Here is an 11,213-nt window from a genome sequence, read left to right on the forward strand (position 1 = left end):
CACGGGCCCAGCCACTCCGCGGCATGTGGGATCTTCCCGGACCGGGGCACGAACCCGTGTGCCCTGCATCGCAGGCGGACTCTCAACCACTGCATCACCAGGGAAGCCCAACCTTGTGCAAATTATTTAAACTCAGTTTCCTCGTCTATAAGGTGGGGATAATGATGCATATCTGAAAGCCTCATGGTGGTGCTTAAATGAGATAATGCAGATAAAGTTCTGAGCAATGAGCACCAGCACACTGTCCGTGATCAGAAAACATAGCTACCAGGAATTCCCTGGCGGTCCAGTGGTTAGGACTCCACTCTTTCACTGCCAAGGGTGTGGGTTCAATCCCTGGTTGGGGAACTAAGATCCACACAGCACCGCCAAAAAAAAAAAAAAAAAAAAAGAACAAAACTAACAAGCCTTGGCGAGGATGTGGAGAAAAGGGAACCCTGGTACACTGTTGCTGGGAATGTTAACTGATGTAGCCACTAGAGGGGTGGGATAGGGAGGGTGGGAGGGAGACACAAGAGGAAGAAGATATGGGGACATATGTATATGTATAGCTGACTCACTTTGTTATAAAGCAGAAACTAACACACCATGAGAGGCCCGCGCACTACAAAAAAAAAAAAAAAAGATGCAATCACTGATGGAAGTTTGATAAGTTCCTTGCAGGTTTTGTGTCTACTTTCACAAATAGGGATCATGTCGAATATAATAGTTAAGTATTCTGATTTTTCCACTTAGCATTAAAACAAAAATATACGTATGGAGCCTCTTAACACTTTCAGTATCCCATCCACATATATGTGAACCTTTCCCTTTGATCCTTGACCTCTCCCTCCCGCACTTTGGTGCTCACTGGCCCCTGCCCACGACCTCCCAGCCTGAGCACAGCCCCTCTCCCCTCAGGGCGGTACATCTGCACAGCTCAGGGCATGTGGAAGAATGAGCTGGCAGGAGAGAAGATGCCTCGGTGTTTGCCAGGTGAGTGGAAACCCTCCGCCATCCTCTGTGGCCCTGGCAGCCCTGCAGGGCCTCACAGGAGGCATGGCACAGAGAAGGGAGAGACACTTCAGCTTGAAGATGAAGGTAGACAGGGGGTGAGGGAGGAATCAGGAAAAAGGCAAGGAGACGCCCCAGCATTAGGGCAGAGGGACCCAGAGAGCTGGGCCTGTCCCGACATTCCGGGACTTTTCACTGAGCAGATGGGAGATGAGGAATAAAAAAAAAAAAGAGCAAAAGGGACGTCCCTAGCGGTCCAGTGGTTAAGACTCCACGCTCCCACTGCAGGGGTCACGGGTCCGCGGCGCGGCCAAAAGAAGAAAAAGGATAAAAAGAGCGAGAAAAGCCCCAGGAAGAATAAACAAGAACGGGAAGAGGCTGACACTACACCAAAGACGGAAGGGAGGGAGGAGAGAGAAGAAAGGGCCCTGAGCTAAAAAGAGGGGGCGAAGGGGAGGGCACAGCCCGCGGTGCCGGGCGCTGACTTCTCGCCCCCACCCCGCTCCCTTCTCCCCAGTGTGCGGGAAACCCGTCAACCCTGTGGAGCAGAAGCAACGCATCGTTGGAGGCCAGAAGGCCAAGCTGGGCAACTTCCCCTGGCAGGCCTTCACCAATATCCACGGGCGAGGGGGCGGCGCGCTGCTGGGCGACCGCTGGATCCTCACGGCCGCGCACACGCTCTACCCCAAGGAGTACGAAGCGCAGGGCAACGCCACCGTGGACGTGTTCCTGGGCCACGTCAGCGTGGAAGAGATCACCAAGCTGGCCAACCACCCCGTCCGCAGGGTCAGCATCCACCCAGACTACCGCCAGGAAGAGTCCCACAATTTCGAGGGGGACATCGCCCTCCTGGAGCTGGAAAATAGTGTCACCCTGGGCCCCAACCTCCTCCCCATCTGCCTCCCCGACAATGAGACCTTCTATGACCAGGGTCTCATGGGCTATGTCAGTGGCTTTGGGATCACGGAGGAGAGACTTTCTCACAACCTCAGGTTTGTCCGTCTGCCCGTAGCTAAGCGAGAGGATTGTGAGAGCTGGCTCCGGAAAAAAAATAGGAAAGATGTGTTTTCTGAAAACATGTTCTGTTCTGGGGACCCGACTCTAAAGCAAGATGCCTGTCAGGGGGATAGCGGAGGGGTCTTTGCAGTGAGGGATGAGAAAAATGATCGCTGGGTGGCGACAGGCATCATATCCTGGGGCATCGGCTGCAGCAGGGCGTACGGGTTCTACACCAAACTACTCAACTACGTGGACTGGATCAAGAAGGAGATGGAGGAGGAGGACTGAGCCCGGAATTCACTAGGTCAGAACCCAAAGAGCAGGGTGTAAAAAAAGAAAAAAAGATTATCTAACCAGCTGTTGACAACCACTAAGAATCCATATTAAAATCACTGATGCAGAAAGACACTGTGTGAAATAAATTCTCTTTTCTATAATCCCATCCACACTCTTCACCTGAAACAACCCAAAGGTCACCTTTATTCCCTGCATCCCCGCCCCAGGGTTGCAGAAGACCTATTCCACACTCTCTAGTTATCATTGTTCTCTTCCATTTTTTTGTTTTGTTTTGTTTTTGTTTTTGCGGTACGCGGGCCTCTCAGTGCTGTGGCCTCTCCCGTTGCCGAGCACAGGCTCCAAATGCGCAGGCGCAGGGGCCATGGCTCACGGGCCCAGCCGCTCCGCGGCACGTGGGATCCTCCCGGACCGGGGCACGAACCCGTGTCCCCTGCATCGGCAGGCGGACTCTCAACCACTGCTCCACCAGGGAAGCCCCTCTTCCATTTTCATAACCGTCGGGTAATTGAATAGAACTCCTTCCGAATAAAATTTTATGAGAAAGCCCATTGTGTAAAATGAATTAAAAGGAATAAATGAATAAATAATAAATAAATGAATAAAACTTCAGGATAATTGTAGTTTGCCAAGTTTATTTCCGTTCATATCATAAGGTGTTTCAAATAAATTCTTGATTATGTTGCATGGAAAATTGAAAAACAAGAAGAACAGCTATGCAGAAAAAGTAAAAAGTCACATTTTCATAGAATATTTTTCTGATTCTAGAAATCATGGTAAAAGCAACTTTTGAGAATCCGAAAATCCCTCAAGCCCCTTCTGGGCTAGTGCTGTTTCAACTAGCGTCCTTCCCATAAAGTCTTCTTGGCTGCATTTTTTTCCCCCAGCATGAGGACCTGATCCACCAGTCCATTTTCTTCTGACCAAAGAAATGTGACAATTCACCTGCTTTTTTAAAAGTTAAGTCTTTTCCTGAGTTTCAGGTGAAGCACACGTTATTCCCAAGCGACTTGCAACGCCATACAATTGATGTCTTTTAAGCCACAGTGAATGATTTTCTAGCCCTTCTAGGCCTTGGTGATGAGCCTTTCCCAGCTCCAAAGTCTCTGACGATGATTTACTTAAAACTCCTCCCTGCCCCTCACCCAGGGAAATGATCCGGTACTACAGCTAATGATGCAAAAAAACAGACCCATCCTACTGTCCAAGGCAGCAGCAACAAGCGAATCCTTTCACCAATACCTCGGCCCATCCACGAGTGCAGAACCCAAATAGACTAAAGATTCTCTCTGGCAGGGATGGACTTCCTTTTGCTGTTATTTGTCAGATTCCAGGTTGATTTTTTTTTTTCTACTCCTCCAATTATTAAAAAGAAGGAAAATTTCTACATCACAAGCATGTTTCTTAATATTTTTCCAATTTTTTTTTTTTCTCTAGAGGAATCCCCCTTCTCCTGCCCAAAACTCTGTAGTCCAGGGTACACTGTCAACTCCATGGCACATGTAACGACAGGCAGGTAGGGGAAGGTAGTTGGCAGGTGTAGAGTTAAGGAATAAAGTAAATGGCTTTATGCTGCTGGGTTGATTTGACACGATGCTTCCAATAGCTTCCTATTGTTGGGTTTTTTTTTTTTTTTTTTGGCTGCATTGTGTCTTCATTGCTACACACGGCCTTTCTCTAGTTGCAGCGCACGGGCTTCTCATTGCGGTGGCTCCTCTTGTTGCAGAGCACAGGCTCTAGGCATGCAGGCTTCAGTAGTTGAGGCACACAGGCTCAGTAGTTGTGGCTCGCGGGCTCTAGAGCACAGGCTCAGTAGTTGTGGTGCACGGGTTTAGTTGCTCTGCGGCATGTGGGATCTTCCTGGATCAGGGATTGAACCCGCGTCCCCTGCCTTGGCAGGCAGATTCTTAACACTGCGCCACCAGGGAAGTCCCACTTGGTTCTTCAGACCTTTTGATTAAAGTTCTGGTTACTTCATCATGTGTTAACCACCAGCCTAAGGTCAGCTGTTGAATTTTGCCCTTTTGGTTCATGGAAGATCAAAGCCCTTTCTTCATGGGCCACAAATATACCCCTTTTGGCTTCTGATAAAAACTGTTCTCCTGAAAGCCACATGTCACATCAAACAGACTAGAGTGTCCCTGAACTCTTAATCTCAGGCCATGGCTTTCGTAAGACACCTTGTTAGGGCAAAAGCCACCCTAAGATAGCTCTTCTGTCCTCAGTTTAAAAAATACTAATCTCTGCATAGAAAACAAACTTATGGTTACCAAAGGGGAAAGTGGGGGGAGGGATAACTTATGAGTTTGGGATTAGCAGATTCCAAACTACTATATATAACATAGATGAAAAACAAGGTGCCACTATATAGCACAGGGAATTATATTCAATATCCCGTAATAAACCCTAATGGAAAAGAATATGAAAAAGAATATATATATATTCACAAAATTGTAAATCAACTATACTTCAATTAAAAAAAAAATAGTAGTCTCAGGCTTCCCTGGTGGCGCAGTGGTTGAGAGTCCGCCTGCCGATTCAGGGGACACAGGTTCGTGCCCCAGTCCAGGAAGATCCCACATGCCGCGGAGCGGCTGGGCCCATGAGCCATGGCCGCTGAGCCTGCGCGTCCGGAGCCTGTGCTCCGCAACGGGAGAGGACACGACAGTGAGAGGCCCGCGTACCGCAAAAAAAAAAGAAATCCCCCAATTAATGACGCCCCAGCCTCATAGTACTCCCATTCACCTTCCTTGATCTTCCGAGATGCCGCAAAAAAAAAAAAAAAACTAGTCTCTATTGTCTGGGCCTCTTTCACCACTAATCATTTTGTGGGGATGAGGAGTTGTTTGTTTGCTCACTTGTTTGTTTTTCTGTTCCCTTGGAAAAAAGTAGAAGGGAGTCTTTGGGTCCCTCCTCACCAAGACGAGCTATAACATCTCGGTGCAGAGTTCAATCCAGAGAAGACGTTGTTGCCTGACTGACAAATTAACCAAAACCACCAGGAAAGCAGATGAGCACATGCTGAATTTCTTTTGTTTTTCTTTTTCATTGAGTCATAATACTGTATTATACAAATGCACACTAAAGGAAAATTCATTTTCAGGAGACATATTGAAACAATTTATACCACAAAATTTTAGACTGAAAGATCTTAAACAGCCAATTCTAACTGTTGTATGTGGATGTCTGAGTGAGGTTCGAGTACATTTGATGAATTTCAAAAACAGAACACGGTACCTTGTGTTGACGTTACGCTAATCCACAAGACTCTGTAAATGTCAATTGGAAGAGAGGAGAGAAACTGAGTTCCCTGTTTTCATGACAATTAAATATTAGCTGCTAGGGGCCCAAATTTCCAGGACACAACAGCCCATCGCAATCCCTTTCTATGGCGCTGAAGTCTTGATGTGGAATAAGCCAAGTCAGCCAGAACTGGGTTATAAACATGCTTTATTACCGGTAGATAGTAGACACTGATAATGATAAACTGCAAACAGGTAAAGGGGAAACAAAAATCAAGGGTGTGCCCCACAATGAATTGCAGAGTCAGAACTGGAACAGGAGGCAATCATCAGGAAAGAGGGCTCCCGGTGGAACAGTACAAGATAAGCATCCCTTCCCACACTGTTGTCCACAGGACAGATTCAGGGGAGAGGACCCCAGGGACTCCAACTACACTGAATGACCAACACAACGACATGATCAAACCCCACCTCCAACCAGGTATCCCAAAAATCAAGTTCTAGTTAAATCATACTCCCATGTCTTCTCTCAGTCATGGTGAAATAATGGGATTATTGTGAGGAACAGAAAGCAACAGACGGGTCACAGCCCTTAGAGAGGCTGGTGGGATCTGTACTGTTAGCCTACACTGGGGGCACTATTTTCCTGCATCGTCTTCATGATCCAGTCAATATAGTTCTTGACACGAGTGTAAATCCCATAGGTACCGCATTGGGGGCCCCAGGACACCAAGCCAGCGACATAGAATTTGTGGTTCTCTTCATTAGGGACCTGTAGAGCAAAGGCCCCACCGCTGTCCCCTTCACAGCTGTCAACACCCTTCTCACCTCCAGCACAGATCATGTTCTCAGTGAAAACAAAGGAATTTATATCTATTCCGGGATTTAGCCCCTTCAGCTCCCGGCACTTTGCTAAGGGAGCAACAGGTAATTTTGCCCCTCTGAGCCTAATAACATGATCTTTGGTATTTGTTCGGCCCCAGCCTGAGATCAGCCCCAGATCTCCCACTGAGGGGTTGTATTCTGAGGAGGTGCCTGGCAGGCAGATAGGGGAGACGGTGGGTCCCATTTTCACTGGGTCTTGCAGCCGCACCAGCGCAATGTCATTGTCAAAATTCTTCCGTATTTCCGAGGCATCCAGGACCTTCCAACCGGGATGAATAAACACTTTCTCAGCAGTGAGCATCTGGGCCTTTGTCAATTGTGAAGTGACCACTGAGGTAGATCCAACGTACATCACTGGGTCACGGTTTCCCTCCACGGTGTGGGCAGCTGTCAGCACCCAGTGCTCGTCAATGAGAGCCCCGCCAGCCCGGGGGTTTGAGAAGAAGACTTGCCAGGGGAAATTTTCAATCCTTGCAATGGAGCCTCCAAATATCCTCTGTTTTTCTGTAAAGGGCTCACCAGGAACGCCACAGACTAGGGAGGAACAAAGACAAGGTGGGAAGGGAGCAGGGTAGATTGCTGGCCCCCTGCAAATCCTACAGCCACTCAAACATCTGCTGGGCCTCAGCACAACGTAGCCAAATATTTGGTCAACGATCTCAGCGCCTGACTCATCCTGAACTGACCTAAGGACCAAACATTCCACTTTGCCAGTGCCAAAAGCAGGCTTGTGGGAAAGACTGGTTTAAACTGAGGCCGTGTGTGAATTACTGAACCCAAACGAGCCTCACACTATGGACAGCTTAACTCACAGTGTGGGGAGGACACTTCACCCCAGGCTCGGCACATGGGGCCGGGGGCCCAGCTGGGAGCCAGAGCTGGGCAACCCTGTCCTCATACAGGTGTTAGGGGAGGCAAGCATTCTACCCTCCTCTGATGCCCAGATCAAACACTTATCACCTTCTTTTCTCGAGTCCTAATTACAGCTGAGTCCCTCCTAGTAACCTGTGGAGGGTTCTCTTTTTCCATCTTTCATCTCATCCCCCATTGACTGGATCCAGGTTTGATTGCTTTGCCATTACTGAATATAACTAAAACGGAATTTTACTTCAGGTAAAGTTGGCTTTCCTAAATCCCTCACTAGTCAGCCTGAATGGGCTCTGAGTTGAACATAACAGACAGACCTGGGTTCAAAGCCTACCCATGCCCCTTCCTAACTCTGTGAACTTGCACTGAATTCCCTCAACTGTAAAACAGGACCAATAACACCTACCCCAGAGCGTTGTTGCAAAGACTTAATTGAATGAGATAATAAATGCAATTGTTTGATTGCATTTGATTATTTGATTGAGAGCTAGCTTGGTCCCTAGCTCTCAATCACACTGTTGTTACTAAGAGGATGATTATTATTATTCTGGCTTTGCCTGGGAGCCTTCTTCCACTCAGCTCTGATCTCTATGCAACCCCTTATTTCTTTTATTCCTCTATATCTTGTTGTCAGATAGACTTTTAATATACTAACTAGGCTCTTCGGGTAGTCTTGTTTCAGAGTGTTGAATCCTCACTTTCTTATTTCAGGCCCTGTTTTTAGCAATCCTAGACGCCCTTACTATATCTACATTACCAAACCTAACTGGCCCAGACTCTGACACCAGCTGTCACCGGCTGACTTTTCTCTTTCCTGTCCATCGGCCTGACGGTGTGGTTGATGAATTCCCCAAGGCCCTGGCAGGTCCACGGCCCAGCTTTGTCTCCACCTCACTGAGCTAGACTCTGGCAGCCCAGTCTGTCAAGTCCCTTCCCAAGAGGATTACAGCTACTTTTAGAAGGTGAGACCCATGCAACCACACCTGTGGCCGTGCTCTCTACCCAAGCCTGAGCCCTGATTACCTGGAACACATTTTGGCAGCTCTGCGCCCAGCAGCTCATTCACCCAGCTCCCGTTGCCAGCGCAGCGATACTCCTCTGGAACAGCACAAGGGACAGGGGACACACTCACCATCACATCTTCTGGAGTCTGTCCCCCCCGCCCTTTTCGTTCAGACCCTTAGCACCTCTGGGATTTGAGGAGGCAATCAGAGCAAACCAACTAGAAAAGAATCCTGAGAACATCCTCCAATCTCTCTGGCCCCTATCCTGCCAAGGGAGGGGAAGGAACAGTCTCCAAAGCAGAAAGAAGAGGGTTAGGGTAGAGGCTGGGAAAGTGCTTCAAGTGGGAAAAGAAATTAAATTAAATTAAAAGCAATGAAGTGGGACATATTGTGAGCCATCCAGACCTTCATCCAGCACCACCAAGGCCTCTCCATCGAGAAAGTCAGGCATCATAGAATAATGACTTGAAGCTGGAAGCATTACTCCTGTTCTACATTAAATAGTTGGTCACGGGACTTCCCTGGTGGCTCAGTGGTTAGGACTCCGTGCTTCCACCACAGGGAGCACCCAACCCAGGAAGACTGTGCTATTCACCCTCCAACACTCTCATTCTTTCTTTCTTTTTTCTTTAGTCAAAGAAACCTACCGCTTCTTTCATTTTCCATGTAGTAATATGGCTTCTCACAAGTGTAGCGAGTGACAGAACCAAACAGAGTATTTTCTGGATCTTCGACTCTACCATTCCGAATGGGTTCGGGAGCACCACAGTCCACGGCTACAAGAGGAAGGAAGGCAGGAGAGAGATGGTCAGGATGGCCACTTCCTCCCAGGAAGAGTCACTGGGCCAGTCCATCCTCCCAACCGTGTTCTTCACTCCTTCCCCACTCCCCACATCCATAAGCACACCTGGGATGAATCCCCCATGTCAGCCTCTCTGTGGCCATGGTCTCCAACTGGCATCCCTCAGCACACCAGCCCACTGAGTCCTGCCAGGTCTGATAGCCCCTTGAAAGCTACAAGGATGAACCTGGTTCTCAGTGGTTGGTGAGGCCTCTGAAGGAATGGACCCATATAATGCTATTAACTCTACCAATCTCATAGCCTCTTTCTTTGGAAGAAACCTGCTAGTCTGGCTGGCCTGGGATCAGATCAGGGCTGGGACTCCATGACTGACTTCCCTTCAAAAACTCAATCTACTCTCTCACAAGCCTAAGAGGAAACCATGCATTTGTATCTTAATGCACTAATCTTTCCATTCCCTTTGGGAGGAAAAAAAAAGAGTCCCATTTTAAAGAGGTACATACGTTGACACCGCAGATTGGAATTACTCCACTTTCCATTGCTTTGGCAAGTAGAATAGAAAGATGTCAAGCCAACACTTCCCTGGACAATAATAAACATCTCTGTTAATTTATAAGGAGAGATATAGGGAATCAAAATCCAGAAATGGAATCGATCTCTGGCCTTGGATCAATGAGCAGTCCTCACCACAAGAAGCTTGGGGACATCGTAGCAGAATGACCCAAAGCACCCAGGAGTTGGGGCTAAAAGACAACTTTGTCCCAGCATATCAGCCCCCCTGCCCCAGGAAGACCAAAGCCAAAAAGGGAATGTCAAGCTGTCCAAAGATCTTCATGACTGACAAGGAAAGACTAAAGATCCTGAACGGTTCTCTTTATGGAGAAGGTGTTAGACCTTTTGCTGGAGCAAGAACGCTCGGTAAATGATTAGACTATTCCAGTACGCTCATCCCGACCTAGGGACAAGAGGGAAGCCTCTAACAGTGCTTTACCTTTACAACTTCAAACCCATCCACACAGGTTATCTTCACCACATCTTTGAACACATATTTTGCTCTATCAGGCTCCCAAAAAGAATTGGCAGTGACTTCTTTAGGACAACGGATTGCTTGGAAAGGATAGGAAAAAACTTTTTACCAAATAGTTGGAGAATCTCTATGATATTTACATCATTCTCACACTTTCTACGGTTGTTCAGTCATCCTCAATCCTGACGCCCAGCATTCCAATACGGAGGTGTCTAAAATAATGTGACAGGGAATGCCCTGGCAGTCCAGTGGTTAGGACTTGGCGCTTTCACTGCCGAGGGCACCTGTTCGACCCCTGGTTGGGGAACTAAGATCCCACAAGCCACATGGTGTGGCGAAAAATATTATTAATTAATTAATATGGCATTACTAATGAACCACCCCCAAGCTGTCTGCATTCACAAGTCTAGTTGAAAGATTCCTAGAAGTTGAGGCATTTCTAGCAACTACTGACAGGTTTAGATCCTGCTGAGGAAGTATTCTCAGGCTACCTATCCATACAACAATCTACCTGTTTTGATTTTACATTGTGCAAGGACTTTGGTACCACCAACCAAAGAGCAACTTCTAAGTTACTCACGATCTCCATGGTAACGAAATTTCCATCCCTTTTTTTGCTCTGTTTCATCAGTTTGGAAGATGATATTGAGAGCATTACTCTTGGTTTCAATAGTTAGTGGCCCAGGAAATCCATTACCACAGTAAGGACCAAATTGCTGGTTTCCTGCAACAAACTGAAGAGAAACAAAATGATGAAATCAGAAGAAAGAACTGAAATAAAAAGGCAAAATGGAAGGGAGAAAAGTAAAATAAGGGCTTCCCTGGTGGCGCAGTGGTTGAGAGTCCGCCTGCCGATGTGGGGGGACGCGGGTTCGTGCCCCGGTCCGGGAGGATCCCACATGTCGCGGAGCGGCTGGGCCCGTGAGCCATGGCCACTGAGCCTGTGCGTCTGGAGCCTGTGCTCCGCAACAGGAGAGGCCACAACAGTGAGAGGGCCACAAAAAAGAGGTACCACAAAAAAAAAAAAAAAAAAAAAAAAAAAAAAAAAAAGGGGGGGGGAAAAAAAAAAAAAAGGGGGGAGAAAAACTTGAATTTTGTTT

At 47.6% G+C, this 11,213-nt stretch overlaps 2 protein-coding genes across 2 annotated transcripts in view; one reads left to right on the top strand and one right to left on the bottom strand.

The window, feature by feature from the left end:
• C1R (complement C1r) overlaps positions 1 to 2,319 on the top strand; it is an 8,115-nt gene extending 5,796 nt beyond the window's left edge. Inside the window, exons 10-11 of the mRNA XM_007469382.1 lie at positions 901 to 975; positions 1,511 to 2,319. Coding sequence (XP_007469444.1) covers positions 901 to 975; positions 1,511 to 2,280 — 845 coding nt within the window. The 3' untranslated portion in view covers positions 2,281 to 2,319. The remainder of the gene's footprint in view (positions 1 to 900; positions 976 to 1,510) is intronic.
• A 3,827-nt stretch (positions 2,320 to 6,146) lies between these two features.
• The window catches only part of C1S (complement C1s), a 9,441-nt gene continuing 4,374 nt past the window's right edge, over positions 6,147 to 11,213 (bottom strand). The window contains 6 exon segments of the mRNA XM_007469383.1: positions 6,147 to 6,947; positions 8,304 to 8,378; positions 8,932 to 9,060; positions 9,590 to 9,668; positions 10,078 to 10,193; positions 10,694 to 10,847. Of these exon segments, the coding sequence (XP_007469445.1) occupies positions 6,148 to 6,947; positions 8,304 to 8,378; positions 8,932 to 9,060; positions 9,590 to 9,668; positions 10,078 to 10,193; positions 10,694 to 10,847 (1,353 nt within the window). The 3' untranslated portion in view covers position 6,147.

The sequence above is a fragment of the Lipotes vexillifer genome, unplaced genomic scaffold (genome assembly GCF_000442215.2).
Source record: "Lipotes vexillifer unplaced genomic scaffold, Lipotes_vexillifer_v1.1 scaffold395, whole genome shotgun sequence".
NCBI classification, from domain to species: Eukaryota; Metazoa; Chordata; class Mammalia; order Artiodactyla; family Lipotidae; genus Lipotes; species Lipotes vexillifer.